Raw genomic sequence first — 16,449 nt, forward strand, 5'->3', positions numbered from 1 at the left:
TGTAAATAAATATAAGCAGCAAAGGCTTATTAAGAGAAACAAGATACATTTATTAAGTGCTTACTATGCACCCTGCCCTGTGCTAAACACTAAACATGAATTATCTCCTGGAATCATCAAAACAACCCTGGCACAAAAACCTATGACTACCATTTCACAGATGGGACACTGAGGCTGGGAGTGAATGTGTGGGGGAGCTCAGGGCTGTCATGTCACAGCCCACAGTTAGACAGTCTCTGGGCCAGATGGAGAACATTGAAGAAGAACAATTATAATACATAAGAGCTGTTACTTAGTAAGAGATGGCTCTGGACTAGGAATACAATCTCAGCAAATCTTTACAACCTTCTGAGACTGACACTGTCATCCCATTTTACAAATGAGGAACCTGAGGCTGTAGAAGAGGAAATCAACTAGACCAGTGGTCTCCCCAGTGGCCCAGACCTAGATCTAGTCAGAGCCCCACCCTCAAAGGGTCTCTGGGATGCTGGGAAAAGGCTGAACAAATGGTACCATTTATTGAACGCTGACTATGTGCCAGCTGCTGCTCTAAGCACTTTACACATAGTATTCTCACTGCATCCTCCAAACAACTCTATGAGGTGGCTGCTATTAAAATCCCCATTTTACAGATAGGGAAACCGAGCCACAGAGAGGTGAAGTCAGTTGCCCAAGGTCACACGGCTGGTAAATGGCAGAGCCTAAATTTGAATCTGGGTCTCTGCCTCCCAAACCAAAGCTCTCAAAATAATTTCTGTTAACGGCAGCCATCCTGCACTGAGTGCTAACTATGGACTCGACCCTTTACACGCACACCTCCAACTAACCCTATGCTTATGGATAATACCCTCACCCTATTTCTTGGGAGCCAACAATAGCGCAAACACGTAGTAAGTGCATTCTATGTGCCAAATGCTTTATTCGCCATATCTCAACATCTCAACAGAATCCCCCACCAAAAGACACTCTTCTCCCCATTTTACCGAAGGGGAAACTGAGGTTCGGTATGATTTCCTCAGAACGCAGCTCCCGAGTGGCAGAGGCAGGACGCGAACCCATCGGTACCCGACGCCCACTCTATGCTTTCATACAGCGCTGGGTAGCACGTCTCGAAAGTTGAATCATGTGGGCACAGGTCCGGCCGGGTCCGGAGGGCGCGAGTCCGGCGCCGCCGCCCCCAACAACCGGTGCCCACACCCGGCCGTCCGCCGGGTCCCCAGCCCGCGCTGACCCTCAGGGTCCGAGTGGACCCCAATTCCCCGCCACCCGTGCATGAGGCCACCCCTGCACCCGAAACCACATACCTGGGCGTCCCGGCTGCCCGCCCCGCGGGCCCCACGACCGCGGCGTCCGGCCCCGCGCCGTTCGCTGGAGACGCCGCCAGCTCCGGTGGCCCGAGTGACTTCCAGGCTGCCCACTTCCAAGCCGCTTCGCGCGAGGCCTCCTGGGAACTGTAGTTTCGCCCTAGGAGGCAGCAAACTGAAAAAAGCCTGGCGCGCAGGTACTGCCGGGAGCAGTAGGCGCAGCCCCGCGCCGCCTTCTGGGAATGGTAGTCCACCTGTCGCCTCGGTGCCGCTCCAGTCTCCAGAGCACTTCCGCAGCCCCGAGGGGCGTGAGAGATGGAGGCGTGTCTTCTGCAGACTCCAGCCCGGTGGCCGAGCTCTTCGTTCCGCGAGGGCGCTTTTTCCTTTTCTCCCAGCCCTGTCCGCCTCCAGCCCTCCTTCGGCGGATTCACCACCCCCCCGCCTCCGCAAGGCGCGAGGTACTTACCCCGAGGGCGCGAGCCTCAGGAGAGGCGGGGACAGCGGAGCTGTGCGCTAGAACCCCAGTGGAGGGGAGCGGCGGAGGAGGGCGTCTGTGCGCGCTCGCGCACGCGCGCTCGCCGGCCAACTCCGGCCTAAACGCCGCGGGCTCCCGCGGGGGAGACTTTTTTTTTCCCCTTTCGAACGCGCGCGCGGAGGCGCGCGCTGGGCTTTTTCCTACGGGCGCGCGCCAGTGCGCACGCGCGCTCACTCCTCTCCCTTCGGACACTCTGCGGAGCGCGGGGTTGGGGGGTAACTGCTCTGTCGGGCGAGTCCTCCCGCAACATCCCCAAGGTCGCTCCTTAGGCGCTCCTTCTAGGTCTAGTCCTTCACATAGGAGCTCCCGGGTGTCGCCACACACGCCGTACCCGTCCCTTGTCGGGGGTCCTGTCGTCACAGGTAATAGGCATAGCCCCGGCCTCGAAGAGTAGGACACGCCCTCCTCCCTGCCCACGCCGATGGCAGGGATGCCCGAGTGTGTAGGGACTCGGATGTGGTGGCCTCTCTCCTGCGCAAGCAGCTCCAGAGCTCTTCCTTCGACGGAAGCCTCAGGACCACCACCCACAGGGCTGCCCTGAAGGCCCTGTTAGCCACCTTTCAGTCGTTGATCACACATTCTGAGGGTGTCTAGTGCTTGTTGGGTACCTACCGCCTAGGAATTTTGTTCAGATTTAGCCCACCTGCTGACATAATCTAGAATCCGACCCTTTTTTTCAAAAACTGGATGATACCACTCCAACTCCATAGGGGTTACCGAGGGAACTGGCTGGAAGTGCAAGGTCCTCTGTCAAGAAAACCCATTCGATACCTTTCCCACCTCATTCTTTCTTCCAAGAAGATGCTCAGTAAGACTTGAAGCAGGGAAGCACATATTCCTGGGGGAGGGCAGAGGGTCACTCATTTGCTCATTAATTCAACAGAAACGTATTAAACACCTACTTCATGCCAGGCTGGGTGATTGTGAGGACACCGAGAAGACAGTGTGCCTACCTTGAAGGAGCTAAGTCCGGTGGGCATATCAGACCACCGCCAGACGGTGACAATCTAAAGCGGGACTACCCAACAGAAATACAATGCAACCATATTTGCCATTTTAATTATTACATTAAAAAAATAGAGGAAGGTGAAATTAATATTTAACCCTGTATATCCAAAATAAGTTATGTTTAAAGAGAAAACATTTACATTGCTTCAATTTTAAAATTTCATTTAACCAAAACTGAAATAAAATTAAAACTCTGAGGCATTAACAAAGACACTCATTTGTGGCAGAGGTTGTCATAGCAAAAGGTTGGAAACTGCCCAAAGTCCATGAATAGAAGTTTGGATAAATAAATGCTAAGTACCATGCAGCTGGCAACTGCTGAAAAATGAGACAGAGCTATTGAGTATTAATACGAGTTAATCTCTGAGACATACTCGGTGAGAAAGAGGTGCAGGACAGCGTATGGAGTGTACTACCATTTCTAAGGATATTTTTTACACACACACTTGAGTATGTATAGAACACCTGCAAAAAGACACAACCAGGGTTACCTTTGTGAAGGGGAAACAAGAACAAGTTATCAGGTGTGAAAGGTGGCGTTTTCATTATATGCTTCTTAGTATCTTTTGGTTCTTTTTTACTATGTTCATTTTTTTTTTAAGTTTTTTCAATGTTTATTTTTGAGAGCGAGACAGAGCACAAACAGAGGAGGGGCAGACAGAGAGAGAGACTACTATGTCCTTTTTAAAAAGTTGTTTAAAGGGAGGATGCTAGCTAAGTCATAGAATCATTATAAGAATTAAAACAAAACAATATATTTTAAATGCCTAATCAGTTCCCAGGATTACCTCTGGCATTACAGCCCCCCTGCCAAATTAGGCCCTTCTGGTGCCAGCTTTCTGCACCCCTGTTCCCTAATGTGAGAGCCACCATGCAGGGACCACCTCAGTGTGTGGAGGGCACATCACTCTTCTTTTGGGTGGCCAAGTCGCCTTGTTATATGTACTCACAGCACTGTGTTCCTTTCCTTCTTAAAACTGCATCTATAGAATAATTTAAGTTTGAGAAGATTAAAAGTTGCAGAGAAGTTCAAAGAATGATATAACCCATTACTCAGAATTTCTCATTGTAATCAATTTTATGACAACTCTTTGGTGTCTGCCTTCCCTGCTGAACTATAAGCTCTACAGGGCAAGAACTCTATGCCCTCACCTTCCTATAACAGAGCATGAATGACCCGCAAGGAGCCTAGGGGCCCAATGGTGTCATGGAGTGCAGTGCCCCCTAGAGCCAATTCTCTTTATTACAAAGGCAGAGCTTGCCGAAATCTGGCCTTCCATCCCACCACCACTGACAAAGTAGCTTGGAGTGGACTGCAGCTAAGAAAAGTATGTGGTGCAGTGCCAGTCACAGACCTGGTTTGTCTCCATAGCAGGGCATACCAAACCTTGGCCCCAAGTACAAACTCCCCTAAATTGACTGCAGGGCTTGAATTCTCCCATTAGATCATCTTTGGGTTACCAAGATAGTAAAAAGTCAAGACTATTGGGATTAAGGCATCTGGAGCTCACTCCAGATTTGCTTGGAAGGATAGATAATGGGATTAGGGAACCAAATGTGGGTGAACTTTAGGAGAGAGGTATCCTCTGAGGGTAACGGGAGGAAGCTGGTATGTGGGTTAGGAGAGAGTGGCAAAAAAAATACAGGTTTGGGGTTTGAAGGCCTTCTTTCTCACTGACCCCCAAGGAATGTTGCCCCCAAAGGGTCCCAACCGCTTGCTTTTTGCAGGCTAGTCAAGAGAAGTTGGACCAGAGCAGATATTATAAACAATGGAAACTGATGACAGTGACTACAAATTTGTTACAAATGACTACTCTCTCCCTAACTCTGGGGCATCGAGGAGCCAGTGGGGTAAATCTGAGCTATGGGGACTGGCCCACTGGGCCATCCACTGATGTGCAGGATGTGAAGCAGTTCACACTGGATCCTGAAATGTGGCCCAAGACAGCAGCAAGTATAGGGTTACAGGGGACTAGAATAAGGAAAGATACGGCAGGAGGGCAGCATGCAGCCTTGGGGACAGTAGAGACAGAGGCACACTAGTGCCTGACAGTCACCAGTTCCCATTAGGTTTGTGGGTCAGAGAGTTTCCTGAGCACCAGCTGACAGAACCTCTTCCTCCTCTGATATGATAGAAGAATCCTGAACTATGGATTGGATCTGAATTGTGGATTGGATCTACCCTGTGTAGTCTTCAACAGCTCCCTTTTCCCCTTTGAATTCATGTTCCTCCTAATGTATAATGGAGATGAATATTATCTCCCTCTCAAAATTCTTTTGAGAACTAATCAAGTGATTGGTGTGAAAACTTTTGGGGGAGGGGGCTCTAACCCACTCTACACATGAGAGGATGATGACAAGTTTTGCCTACTGTTTCCCCCCAAACCCAGCCACCAAGTCTCTGTGGCAACACAGGGTCTAGGCTTAGCCATGCCAGAGGGTGGATTCTGCTGACCTTGCCTCAGGAGGCCCAGGCCAAACTGATCTAGAACTCCAAATACTCTCCAAGTAAGCAGTTCTCAGATTTCAGTAGGCATAAAGATCAGCAGGAGAGGCTGTAAAACTCTACCCTCAGAGTTACCAATTCTTTAGATCTGGTATGGGGCCTGATAATTTGCATTTCTAACAAGTTCCCAGGTGATAACCTACGCTGCTGGCCTAGGAGATCACACTTCAGGAGCCACTTCTTAAAACAAAGTTCATCAGTTTTCTTTCATCTGGCAGGTACAAGGATAGCCTCTAGTGCCCTCTGCTGACCAGACTATAAATTTAGCTGTCACGTTTCCAGAGCAACTGAAAAGTACGAAGTATGGTTTGGAAAGAAAGAAATACTTGTCTGAGAACTAAACCAGTCTAAAAACAGCAATCGTTGTTTGTTGCTCCAGAGTATACTTAAAAAGGAATTCACAGGAATTATCTTATTTGATCTTTGCAACAATCCTGTGAAGTAGGCAAGACTGATATTTTCATTTTACAAATGAGGAAGACAAGCCCATCGTCAGACCAGTAATGCCACACTCCCTGACAGAGGGGGCTTATTAAAAGTAGGATTCCCAGGGTGTCTGGGTGGCTCAGTCAGTTGAGCGTCTGATGCTTGATATCACCTCAGGTCATGATCTTACAGTTGTGAGATTGAGCCCCATGTCAGGCTCTGCACTGAGTGTGGAGCCTGCTTGGGATTCTCTCTCTCTCTCTCTCTCTCTCTCTCTCTCTCTCTCTGACCTGCTTGTGCACACTCTCTCAAAATAAATAAATAAACTTTAAAATAAATAAAATAAAATAAAACAAAATAAAATTAAAATAAAATAGGGGCGCCTGGGGGGACTCAGTCAGTTAAGCTGAGTCTGGATTTCAGCGCAGGTCATGATCCCAGGATCGTGGGATCAAGTCCCACGTCGGGCTCTGCACTGACAGTGAGGAGCCTGGTTGGGATTCTTTCTCTCCCTCTTTTTGCCCTGTTTGTGTGCTCTCTCTCGAAATAAAGAAACTTTAAAAATATAAATTAAATGAAATGAAATAAAAAGTAGGATTCCCAATCCAAGAAGGAAAAGTAGAGGTTTGTCCTCATGAAGGCCACGGGGAAGGGAATGAGGAAAAGGATGATGAACAGCAGATGCATCACGGGTAAGAGAGATACTGGATTCTACAAGCCTGGGAAAACCTGCAAAGTCAAATGGCTGGATCCTTTCTCCAGCAGTGCAAGGTGGGGTCGACTCTTAGTCCTGGGCTCCATCCTCTCAATTTTCTGTTTCAGTAGTCAGACTTGAATGTCCATAGAAACACCTAGGGAAGTTGTCAGAAGTGAAGGCCCTTGGGTCCCATCTCCATGGTTCTGCTTCAGTAGGTCTAGACCAGAACCTAGGGTTCTCCATGTTAAGATGGCCCCTTCCCTAGGAATCCCCATAGTGGAAGTCCAGGGACAACGCTTTGGTTACTCCTAGTCCTTGCAAAATACTCTCTTGACACACTACCAGCAGAAAAGAAATGTTATTTGCCTATGATGGTATTCCTTTCTGGCCCCTCTCCCTGCTTCCTTCACCTGTAATAACCTAGTGAGTTAGGACAGCCAATGCTGAGATTCAATCCTCCACTCTTTTATTTATCCTCCCTAAGCCTCAGTTTTCTCATCTATAAAGTGGGGTAATACCTACCTTACTAGTAGCACCTCTGGATTAAATGAGAAGGCAGGTCTTATGCATATTTCCTGACATTCAAAGAGTGTTCAATAAACATGATTTCATGAATTGATTTTTGTTTCCTAGCTCCTCAAAAAGTAGTAATGGCTAAGCTGTCCTCTTTTGGATTCCCACAGGTTTTTGAGCAACGGTCCTGACGCAGAATAATCAAGGTGATGGCTTCTTCCAGACTCATTCCCCCGTGGCAGGATTTTAAATACCTCATAAATGACATCATACATAAAAACAAGGTAATGTATATGTAGGACATAAACTTGTTATTGGCCTCTATCTGTGTTAATCGTTATGAGCACTTCACAGGAGCATAGATTTTTCCATGGAAGCAGGAAGCAGGCACAGTAGGAGATGGGCCATCAATTTCCAAATGAGTCTAGGGATCTCTTGCAAGTACACTTTGATAGTGGAAGGTGAACACTTTGGGGAGAGAGATTTTTCTCAAAGAGAAGGGAGAAGGCACCAGACAGAACATTTGCCAACCTCAGTTTTGCTATGGTTGGCTCTGTGTAAACCATCCCAGGTACATGTTTCATAGCACATGCTCTATCACGGTGGGATAATACACACACTATCTTCCTCTATCAAGTTTAAAAGCCAGGTAGGGTGTCCTAAAAGTCTTTATGCACTTTTAAGCTTTAAGAACTTCAAGCTGGGGGCGCCTGGGTGGCTCATTTGATTGAGTGTCCGACTTCGGCTCAGGTCATGATCTCGTGGTTCATGAGTTCGAGCCCCGTGTGGGCTTCTGTGCTGACAGCTCAGAGCCTGAAGCCTGCTTCGGATTCTGTGTCTCCCTCTCTCTCTGCGTCTCCCCTGCTCACGCTCTGTCTCTCTTAAAACTAAATAAACATTTAAAAAATAAAAAAAATAAAAAGAACTTCAAGCTGCATGGATTTTTTTGGTCACACTCTGTTACATATAATGTAGGTATACGGTGGTGCCCTTGCCTGGGTAATGTGTTAAATGCGTCTTTTATGACATAGAGAACAGGTATGTTGGGAACATGATTTCCCCTGTGCTCACACTATGAAATTTGCCCGTATAGGCCCTGTAGAGGTTCGGTTCTCTCTTGTGTTGGGTGTTGTGTGGCTCGCTTGTGAAGCGCGAGTGTCCTACAAGGGATAAAGCTGTGCATGTGGGGGGGTAATGGGCACGAGGCATGACTTTGGGAACTGCTTCGGTTGGGACTTGTGTGAGAATATACTTAGTGCCTGTGTGCCCTGGCCTCTTCACTTACGCCATACCTCTCCCCAGCAAGCTTCAGATGACTCAAACAAGGATGTAGTTGTGCTGAGCGACCGGTCCCAGATACTGTTCAGAGAGTCTCGCCATCCTCACAATATGCCGCTTATATGCCATTACTTCAGCGATGCCAGCTTCTTTGCCTCCCTCTCTTGGGTGACAAGCACAAAAGAAATACAGGTAAAACTGCCTAGCTTTTCTTCTCCTTCTTAGCCCATTCTACAGGGGCCATGCCCACATAAGCTCTCACCCCAGACCAACAAAGGAAAATCTACCTCTTGATGAAAGTGACCTAGATCTAAGATTCCCCCCTCATCCTTTCTCTGATTACAGTCTCCCCACTGAGTAGATTTTCTGGTTCCCCTAAAGTAGGCTAAGGTTAGGGAAGGGGTCCCAAGCTTCCTGCTTCTACCGTATTCCCAATTCCCATAACCAGGGGGTAAAAACACTCTAGAGTCTTCCAAGTCCTCTTCAGGACAAGAATGGGGGAAAATAGTGGACTGTTCTGCCCTTTCCTCTTCTACTATCTCTTCTAGGCAGTTTCCATCTTACTGTCTTCTAGGCTATAGTATGGATGAAGAGCAAAACTGAGGACATGGTCGAGAAGAGAGTATTCTCCATGACTGAACGGTTGCCGCCTATCCAGTCCATGGTCCACACAGGTTCCTTTCACATCCTCGTGGCCTACTGTGGCGACCTGATCCTGAGGCTCTTTGGGGACCACTTTCGGTCATTCAAACCCCTGAGTATAGTGCCCTGCCGCTTTAACATCAACTGCCTCTGCTATGACCCAGAAATGAAAATGCTTCTGTCAGGCAGCCTGGGGGCCGTTGTCACGTGGATCATTGAGCGGAGTGGCAAGGGCCTCCAAATAGCCCACATGGTTCCCATGCCTGGTGATGAGCTTGTCCAAGACATCATGCTGAATGGCCCCAATGGCTCCCTCCTGGCCCTGTGTGAAACTATGGTGAGGGTCCTCGAGCGCCAGGGTCACGGCCAGCTAGCTGAGGTTGAGAGGTTCACTTCTACCACCAGTGGCTCCTCTATCACCTGCTGCTTCACCTGTTTTGACCAGGGCCTTCTCTATGCTGGGAACAACACTGGGGAAATCCAAGTATGGAGCCTCATTCGGGGCCACTCTATCCATAGTTTCAAGGCCCATTTCTCATCAGTAGTCTGTATCCGCAGCCGGCCCGAAGCCCACACCCTGCTGACGGCTGGCAAGGAAGGCTTAATCAAGGAGTGGAACCTCACTTCCGGGAACCTGCTGCGGTGGCTCGAACTCGAGGAGGAGCTCTGTCGACTCCAGTTTATTGACAGCATTACTTTCTTCTGCCAGACTACCTTTTCTTTCTCCTTGCGCCGTCTGCCCTGCTTCTACAGCCTCTTCAATGTCTGTGGCTCTGCTCCCCAGCAGGTGCGTCGGGTCCGCTGCGGTGATAACTGCTTCCGGATCCTGTGCACTACTGACGATGGCTTATTGCGCTTTGTGTCCCCAGTCACAGGGGATCTTCTGCTCCTCACCTGGCCCTTCTCACTCCTGGACCAAGCTGTGGATTGGGCCTATGACCCAGAGAAAGAGGAGCTCTTTGTAGCGACAGGCAGCGCAGATGTGCTGGTGTTTGACACGACCCGTTGCCCATGCCCGGCCAAGTATCTCTTGTGCACCTCACCCGATTCTCAAGACTGGGTACAATGCCTGGCTTACGGGCATTTCTACCTGGGTCGGGGTCTACAAGGACTAATGTTCTCTGGACACCAGAGTGGTGTGATAAGAGTGCTTTCCCAGCACACCTGTGCCCGAATAGAGAAGTTCATGCATTTTGGAGCTGTACTGGCACTCTCTACGCTGCCTGAAGGGCTTTTTGGTAGCCGAGAAAATGCTTTGCTCTGCTCCTATGGAATGGATGACTATGTCCACCTATCAGAAGCAGTGTTTGAAGGGAAGAAAGTAGGTTTGAAGCCCCTCACCAGCATCCTCAGCAGCTGTCACCTAAAACACCTGATACTCTTACCCAATTCTGTGGGTGCCATCACAGAGACTAACTGCCTGCGTCTCTGGAAGTTCCGTGCTTTCCTGTCCTCTGAGTCACAGGAAGGCTCGGCGTTCATAGAGACATTGCCTCTGCACCAGTGTACCATCACATCCTTTGACGTCTGCCTGTCCTTGAGTCTTTTTGTCACAGGTGCTATTGATGGCTCTGTCCGGGTCTGGAACTTCCATGGCAGACTTGTAGCTATGCTGGACTCATCACTGCACTTTGGCCCACTCTGCTTTGCAAATGACCGGGGTGACTTGCTTGTGACCTTTAACCAGAGTCTTTATCTGGTGTCCTGTCTCAAACTGCTTCACCCAACTCTGCTGTCTCGCCTTTCCTTTATGAGCATGCCGGATGAAGTGCTAGAGACCCCTAAGCCTTTCATACCGAGCTTTTTCTTCTCCTTTGAGACCATGTTTGTGCCCAAGTATATCTACCTTGAAAAAGGGCAACAGGAATTAGTGGGACTAGAGGAACTGGTCAATAAGCGGGCCATTGCCTTTGACCATACGGTGCCCCATGTCATAGAAGATGAGCAAGGGAGTCCCATAGTACTGTCTGCCTTCAGACATGATTCTGAAACCAATTCGATGGAGGTGAGAAAATCTCATCACTCCCATTACGTGGTTCCTCCCCAACTACAGCTGACTACCTGGGAGGGACTCAACCCCTACCAAATACTGCGATGCTACTTTGGTAAAGGGCGGAAATGGCTGTTGGCTCCTGACTGCTACATCCCCAACTCAGTGATTCGTGCCCGTCTTTGGCCAGAGGGCAGTCCAATATTCCTCCAGTGCACCCTGCATTCACCTATGCGGGAAATAGAATGGGACAAGTCCCAACAATTCTTCTTCTGGCACAGTAGGGCAAAATTTGTAAGTGATGGAGGAGTATATTTACAGGAAAAGGAGGATGAAGACTTCATACAAATGAGATTATCCAAGGATGTAACCTACAGTGTCCTTACAGACTCGGCAAACCGCAGTTGGCTGGGCAAAAAGATGAGTGAAATAGCTATTAATAGCCTGGTGGAGACAATCCTCAACATTATGATCCATGCTTCTCCACTCAAGTACCAATGCTGTATTGGTGCATTAGGGCAAATCTTTGCCTCTTACGAGGTGTCTTCAGCCCTGCGCTCTGAAACAGCCCATCATCTACTGGATGATACCACCAATTCCAATCCACTGATCCGAGAGCTAGCCTGGGAAGGGCTGAAGCGTCTAGGAATGATTACTCATCTCTTTGCCATGCCTCTGGCCCAAGGATTGATGGACAAGGACCAAAGAGTGAGGAGTAAGGCCCTGAGCCTCATGGATGACACTGGAATCCACACTAAGTCCTCACTCCTAAACTTGATCCAGCACCAAGAGACCTTCCAGGAGATGCAGTAAGTTTTTTGTGCCTTCTGCAATTCTTGACTAGCCTCTAGTTTTCTTCTCCCCTTCCCTTCCTTCACTATCTCTTTGTACCTGTGCATTCATTCTTCCTGTCCTTTTTCTCTTTCATAGTCTTTTTCCATTCCTAGACCCTCCTGACAATCCCCACTGCTCACTCCTGTCTCCCATTTCTTCTCCTACTCCTGTGTGTCCCTTACTTCTCGAAGTTCCCCTGTTCATCCTTTTCTCCTACCCCTACAATCCCCATACAAACAACTCCATTCATTGCCACCTTGGCTTTCTAGATTTCTTCTTTCTTCTTGGACTTTCTTTACCTCGACATACACTGTCTCTTAGCCACTTTGCCAAGCCCCTAACCTGTTCCATGGTAGTTCTTTCCTTCTCATTCTCCCTGTTGTCTCTGACTCACCATGTCAGAGGAATCTCCTTTGACTTTCATAGGCGGGAAATGATTGGGGAGGAATCCCTGGACCATCTGCTGGGGATGCAGGCAACAGATCTACAAATGCTTCACACTCAAGTGGAGCAGCGACTGAATGAAAACCTGACCTTGTCAGAGGGAGACAAAAAGCCTGCATTTTCTTTAGAGGTTGCAAGAATTTCTGAACTTTTGTCCCTTTCCAAGAAACCTGAAGTTCCTAAAGAATCTGAAGTTGCCATCAAGCCCAGCAAAGGCCAAAGACGGGGCCGAGCAGGGAGAAAAAAGCACAGTATGTATGGGGTGATCTGGTTCATGCCTCAGGGTCCCCAAGAGGCAACACAGTTAGGGCTAACATGGGTCAAGAGATATCAACCAGGTAGGACTAGAGACAAGTAGACAGATGTTTTCACCAAAAGAGCTTTCCTAGGAAGAATCTACCCAAGCTCAGGGAGACTTCAAGGCTTATGTTCATAGGATTTGGGAGGGGGGAGGACTGGAATAAAGTAAGGAGAATCCTTTTTTTTTTTTTTTAAGCCTCAGCCCCTCTGTTGCTACTTCTTTTATGGCAATTCCTCTTAGCTCATGCCATTAGTGGGAAGGGTGTGACTTAAGCCTTCCATGCCATGCCTTCCTTATCTATGTCTCATGATCTTCCCTGCAGCCCGAAAATTATGGCGGGCCCTCAAGAAAATAAAAGGGGCTGGCAAAGCACCAGGTCCCTTAGAGGGTGAAAGTGACCAGAGTGAAGCTGCACTATATGAGGTGAAGGATACAGCCATCCGTTCTGGAAGGTCTTCAACCGTAAGTGTGTTAAAGATTTCAAAAGATGCTGAACAACAACCTCCAGAGGAAGACACTCCAAAGGACCATACTGCACTGACCCTGAAGATGCTGAGGAAATTACATGACAAAAGAGGCAAGAAAAAAACAGTTAAGAAGCCCCTAAAGAGGCACAAGAAGAAGACAAAAGAATCTGGAGTTACAGTTGAGAAATCTCTGTCTGCTGTAAAGGTTGAACCTGTTGTGAAGACGCTGAAGGCCAGAGGGCGAGGTGCCTCTGGAGTGCCTGGCCACAGGGCCACACCTGGAGATGGCTCATCATGGCGGGATGCTCTGTGTCGTCTTATGACCCTGAGAATATCTGGTTCCCAAACCAAAATGTCAGAAGCTCTAAACATGGAGCTAGTGACCATGGCTCAAGAGGTACTGGCAGATCGGCAGCCCAGTTGGGAACTTTTTCAGGAGATCTGCCCCTTTTTGAAGAAAAAAAGTGACGTTCTGCTTGAGGACCGCAACTGGGATGTAGCCTGGCCAGAGGAGAAACCAATTTTTATTCATGAGGGGGCAATTAGAGAAGATGTAGTGATCAGGAGGGAGGATGAGATACCAGAGGCACATGAGCAAGTGCAAAAGGAAGCAAGCAACATGCCAAACTTGCAGGAAACCCAGGTGATTTCCAAAAAAGGCAAGAAAAAGAAAGTTATGTTTTTAGAACCAGGTTACCTAACCAAGGGAAAACGAATATCAAAGAAAGAAGAGAAGAAATCCTTTAAGAAGCCCTTTAAACAAGAGAGGAAAGCAGTCTGGCAGGGAATAAAAGTGGATAAAAAACAGAGGAAAGTGGCCAAAGGAGAGAGGGATGTGGGTCAGGAAGTGGAGGAAATGGCCAAACCAGAGGAGGGAGTGGTTGTACAAGAAGGAAGACCAGTTACAGAAGAGAGGAAGCTGTCTTGGCAGGAGTGGAAGAAGTCCTGGGATGAGTGGACACAGGCCCGTGGTGAGATGAGGATATCCTGGAATGAATGGAAGGAAGCTTCGGACAGGAAGCATCTTGAGGAAGAGGAGGAAGCACAAACGGACAAAAAGAAGCCACTCGCAGATGAGAAAAAGCTGGATGAGGACAAGAGGAAGCTGAGATGGGATGAGTGGGCAGAGATCTGGGAACAGGTATCAGCCGGGTCCAAGGAGCCACAGTTCAAGGATAAGGAGGAGGAACTGACCCTGGAGGGAGAAAAATTTTTTCAGAAATGGGGAGAAGGAGAAGAAGGAGGAGGAGGAGAAGAAGAGCTAAGACAAACCCAAAAAGAATATAAACAGGCCTATATCGAGAGGCAACGGGCCCAGGCTGAAAGAAAACGAGCCCAAGAAGAAAGGAAGCTGGCACAAGAAGAAGAGAAGTTAGCACAAGAAGAGAGAAAGCTGGCCCAGGAAGAGAGGAAACTTGCCAGAGAATATGGGAAGCTGGCTCAAAGAGACAGGACAATGGCCCAGGCAGAGAGGATGTTTGTCCACAAAGAGGAAAAACTGGCCCAAAGAGAGGAGAAGCTAACCCAGGAAGCAGAGAAACTGGCCCAGAAAAGGAAGAAACTGGCCAAGAAATCTGAGGCACTGGCTCGAGAAGAAGAGAAAATAGCAAAGAGAGGAGGGAAGCTGGCTGAGGCAAAAACAGTATTAGTCCAGAAAATGGAAAAACTGGAGCAGAAGGAGCAAGATCTGGCATTGCAAGAAAAGGAACTATCCCAGGAATTGGAGGAGCTGGCATTGGAAGAGGAGGACCTGGCTTGGAAAGAAGAAGAACTGAGCCAGGAAGAGAAGGAGTTAGCTGAGGAGGAGGAAGGACTGGGCCAGGAAGAGAAGACACTGGCCTGGCAAGAGCAGAAACTGATTAAGGAAGAGAAAGCACTGGCCCTGGAAGAAGAGTTGCTGATCCAGGAAGAGAGGAAACTGGCCAAAGACAAGGAGAAACTGCCTGAAGAAGAGGAAAGGCTTGCCCAGAAAAGGAAAAAACTGATGGAGAACAAGTTAAAACTGGCCCAGGAAAAAGAAAAATTGGTCCAGAAGAAGGAGAAACTCATAAAGAACAAGGATATCCTAGCCTGGAGGGGGAAGTCTCTGGCTCAGGAGAAGGAGAATCTGCTTTATGAGAGAGCGAAATTTACTCAGAAGAAAAATAACTTCCTGAAGTTCAAAGAAAACCTCACCCAGAACAGAAATAAATTAATTGAAGCAAAGGAGCAACTGGATGTGTACCAGAAGAAACTGGTTCAGGTAGAGGAGACGCTGATGGAAGAAAAGGAAAAACTTTCCCAGAAGAAGGAGAAGCTGGCTAAGGCAGAGAAAAAGCTGGCCCAATTAGAGGAAAGTCTGGCTGAGAAGCGGCACAATCTATCCCTGGACAAGATGAAGTTAGCTGTGGAGAAGAGGGCAATATTTCAAGAACTGAAACTCCTCAGAGGAGAGTGGGAGAGCACCAAGGAAGAAAAGGCACTGGACATGGAAATGAAGAAACTGGCCCAAGAGAAGGTGAGGCTGGCTGAGGGAAAGCAAACTCTCTTCTCAGGAGAGACCAAAGAAGCCTTAAAACAGGGGAAACTGACTAAGAATGAGCTAGAACTAATCAAGAAGAAATTGTCACTAGAGGAGAAGATACTGGCATATGAAGATAGGATATTGGCCACAGAGCAAAGGGACATTGCCAAAGGAAAACTGGAATATACCAGAGGAGAGAGAGTGTATGCCCAGGAAGAGAGGAAGCTGGCCAAAGTAATAAGGAAGTTGGCTACAGAAAGGGAGGGCCCTTCCAAGGAACAATCAAAAGCGAGCGGCAAAATCTTACCAGCACTTCAAAACCTTATCAAAGAAGAAACGAAACTGACCCAGGAAGAAATAGAGCTGACAAAGAGAAAGAGGTCATTCTTTGCAAAGGAAAGGAGATTGGGCAAGGAACAAAATAAACTTGATGCTAAAGAGTGGGATTTTTCAGAGGAACAACTGGAAATAACCAAAGATGAGAAGAAACTGGCTAAGAAGCAGAGAAAACTGGCCAAGGAAATGAAAAGAATGATAAAGAAAGAGGAAGAAATAACCAAGGAAGAAAGCAGATTGGCCAGACAACAGAGAGAAATCATACAGGAAGAAGAGGAGGGAGCAGTAACAGAGGAAGAAGAGGTAATACCATTGCTTGAACAAAGGTCGAGAAAGAGAAAAGAGCTAAAGACAGTGGTTACAACAAAGGGAGAGCTTCCCAGTCAAAGGGAAAGTAGGGAGAGCTTTTCCAAGGAAGTGGAAAGCCTATTAGATGAAATAGAGGGAGAGAGCTTGTCTGAGGAGGAGGAAGAGGAGGAGGAAGAGGAGGAGGAGGAAGAGGAGGAGGAGGGAGTTGTGGGGGAGGGGGCGGTAAGGGAAGGGGTGATGGAGGAGGGGGTGGTGGAGGAGGTGGAGGGGGAAGAGGAGGGAAAGGAGGAGAAAGAGAAGAAGGAGGAGGAGGAGGAGGTGCAGGAACAGGAGGAGGAGGAAGAGGAGGAGGAAGA

At 48.2% G+C, this 16,449-nt stretch overlaps 2 protein-coding genes across 3 annotated transcripts in view; one reads left to right on the forward strand and one right to left on the reverse strand.

Annotated features, from left to right (window-relative positions):
* SIPA1L3 (signal induced proliferation associated 1 like 3) overlaps positions 1-1,861 on the reverse strand; it is a 238,095-nt gene extending 236,234 nt beyond the window's left edge. For both annotated transcript variants that reach the window (XM_049621719.1, XM_049621716.1), the window contains exon 1: positions 1,305-1,861. The gene's annotated coding sequence lies outside the window, so the exon portion shown is untranslated. The remainder of the gene's footprint in view (positions 1-1,304) is intronic.
* A 188-nt stretch (positions 1,862-2,049) lies between these two features.
* Positions 2,050-16,449, forward strand: part of WDR87 (WD repeat domain 87) — a 16,814-nt gene continuing 2,414 nt past the window's right edge. Inside the window, exons 1-6 of the mRNA XM_049621720.1 lie at positions 2,050-2,201; positions 7,160-7,273; positions 8,292-8,459; positions 8,842-11,708; positions 12,160-12,428; positions 12,801-16,297. Of these exons, the coding sequence (XP_049477677.1) occupies positions 7,199-7,273; positions 8,292-8,459; positions 8,842-11,708; positions 12,160-12,428; positions 12,801-16,297 (6,876 nt within the window). The 5' untranslated portion in view covers positions 2,050-2,201; positions 7,160-7,198. The remainder of the gene's footprint in view (positions 2,202-7,159; positions 7,274-8,291; positions 8,460-8,841; positions 11,709-12,159; positions 12,429-12,800; positions 16,298-16,449) is intronic.

Source organism: Panthera uncia (assembly GCF_023721935.1).
Source record: "Panthera uncia isolate 11264 chromosome E2 unlocalized genomic scaffold, Puncia_PCG_1.0 HiC_scaffold_19, whole genome shotgun sequence".
Classification (NCBI taxonomy): domain Eukaryota; kingdom Metazoa; phylum Chordata; class Mammalia; order Carnivora; family Felidae; genus Panthera; species Panthera uncia.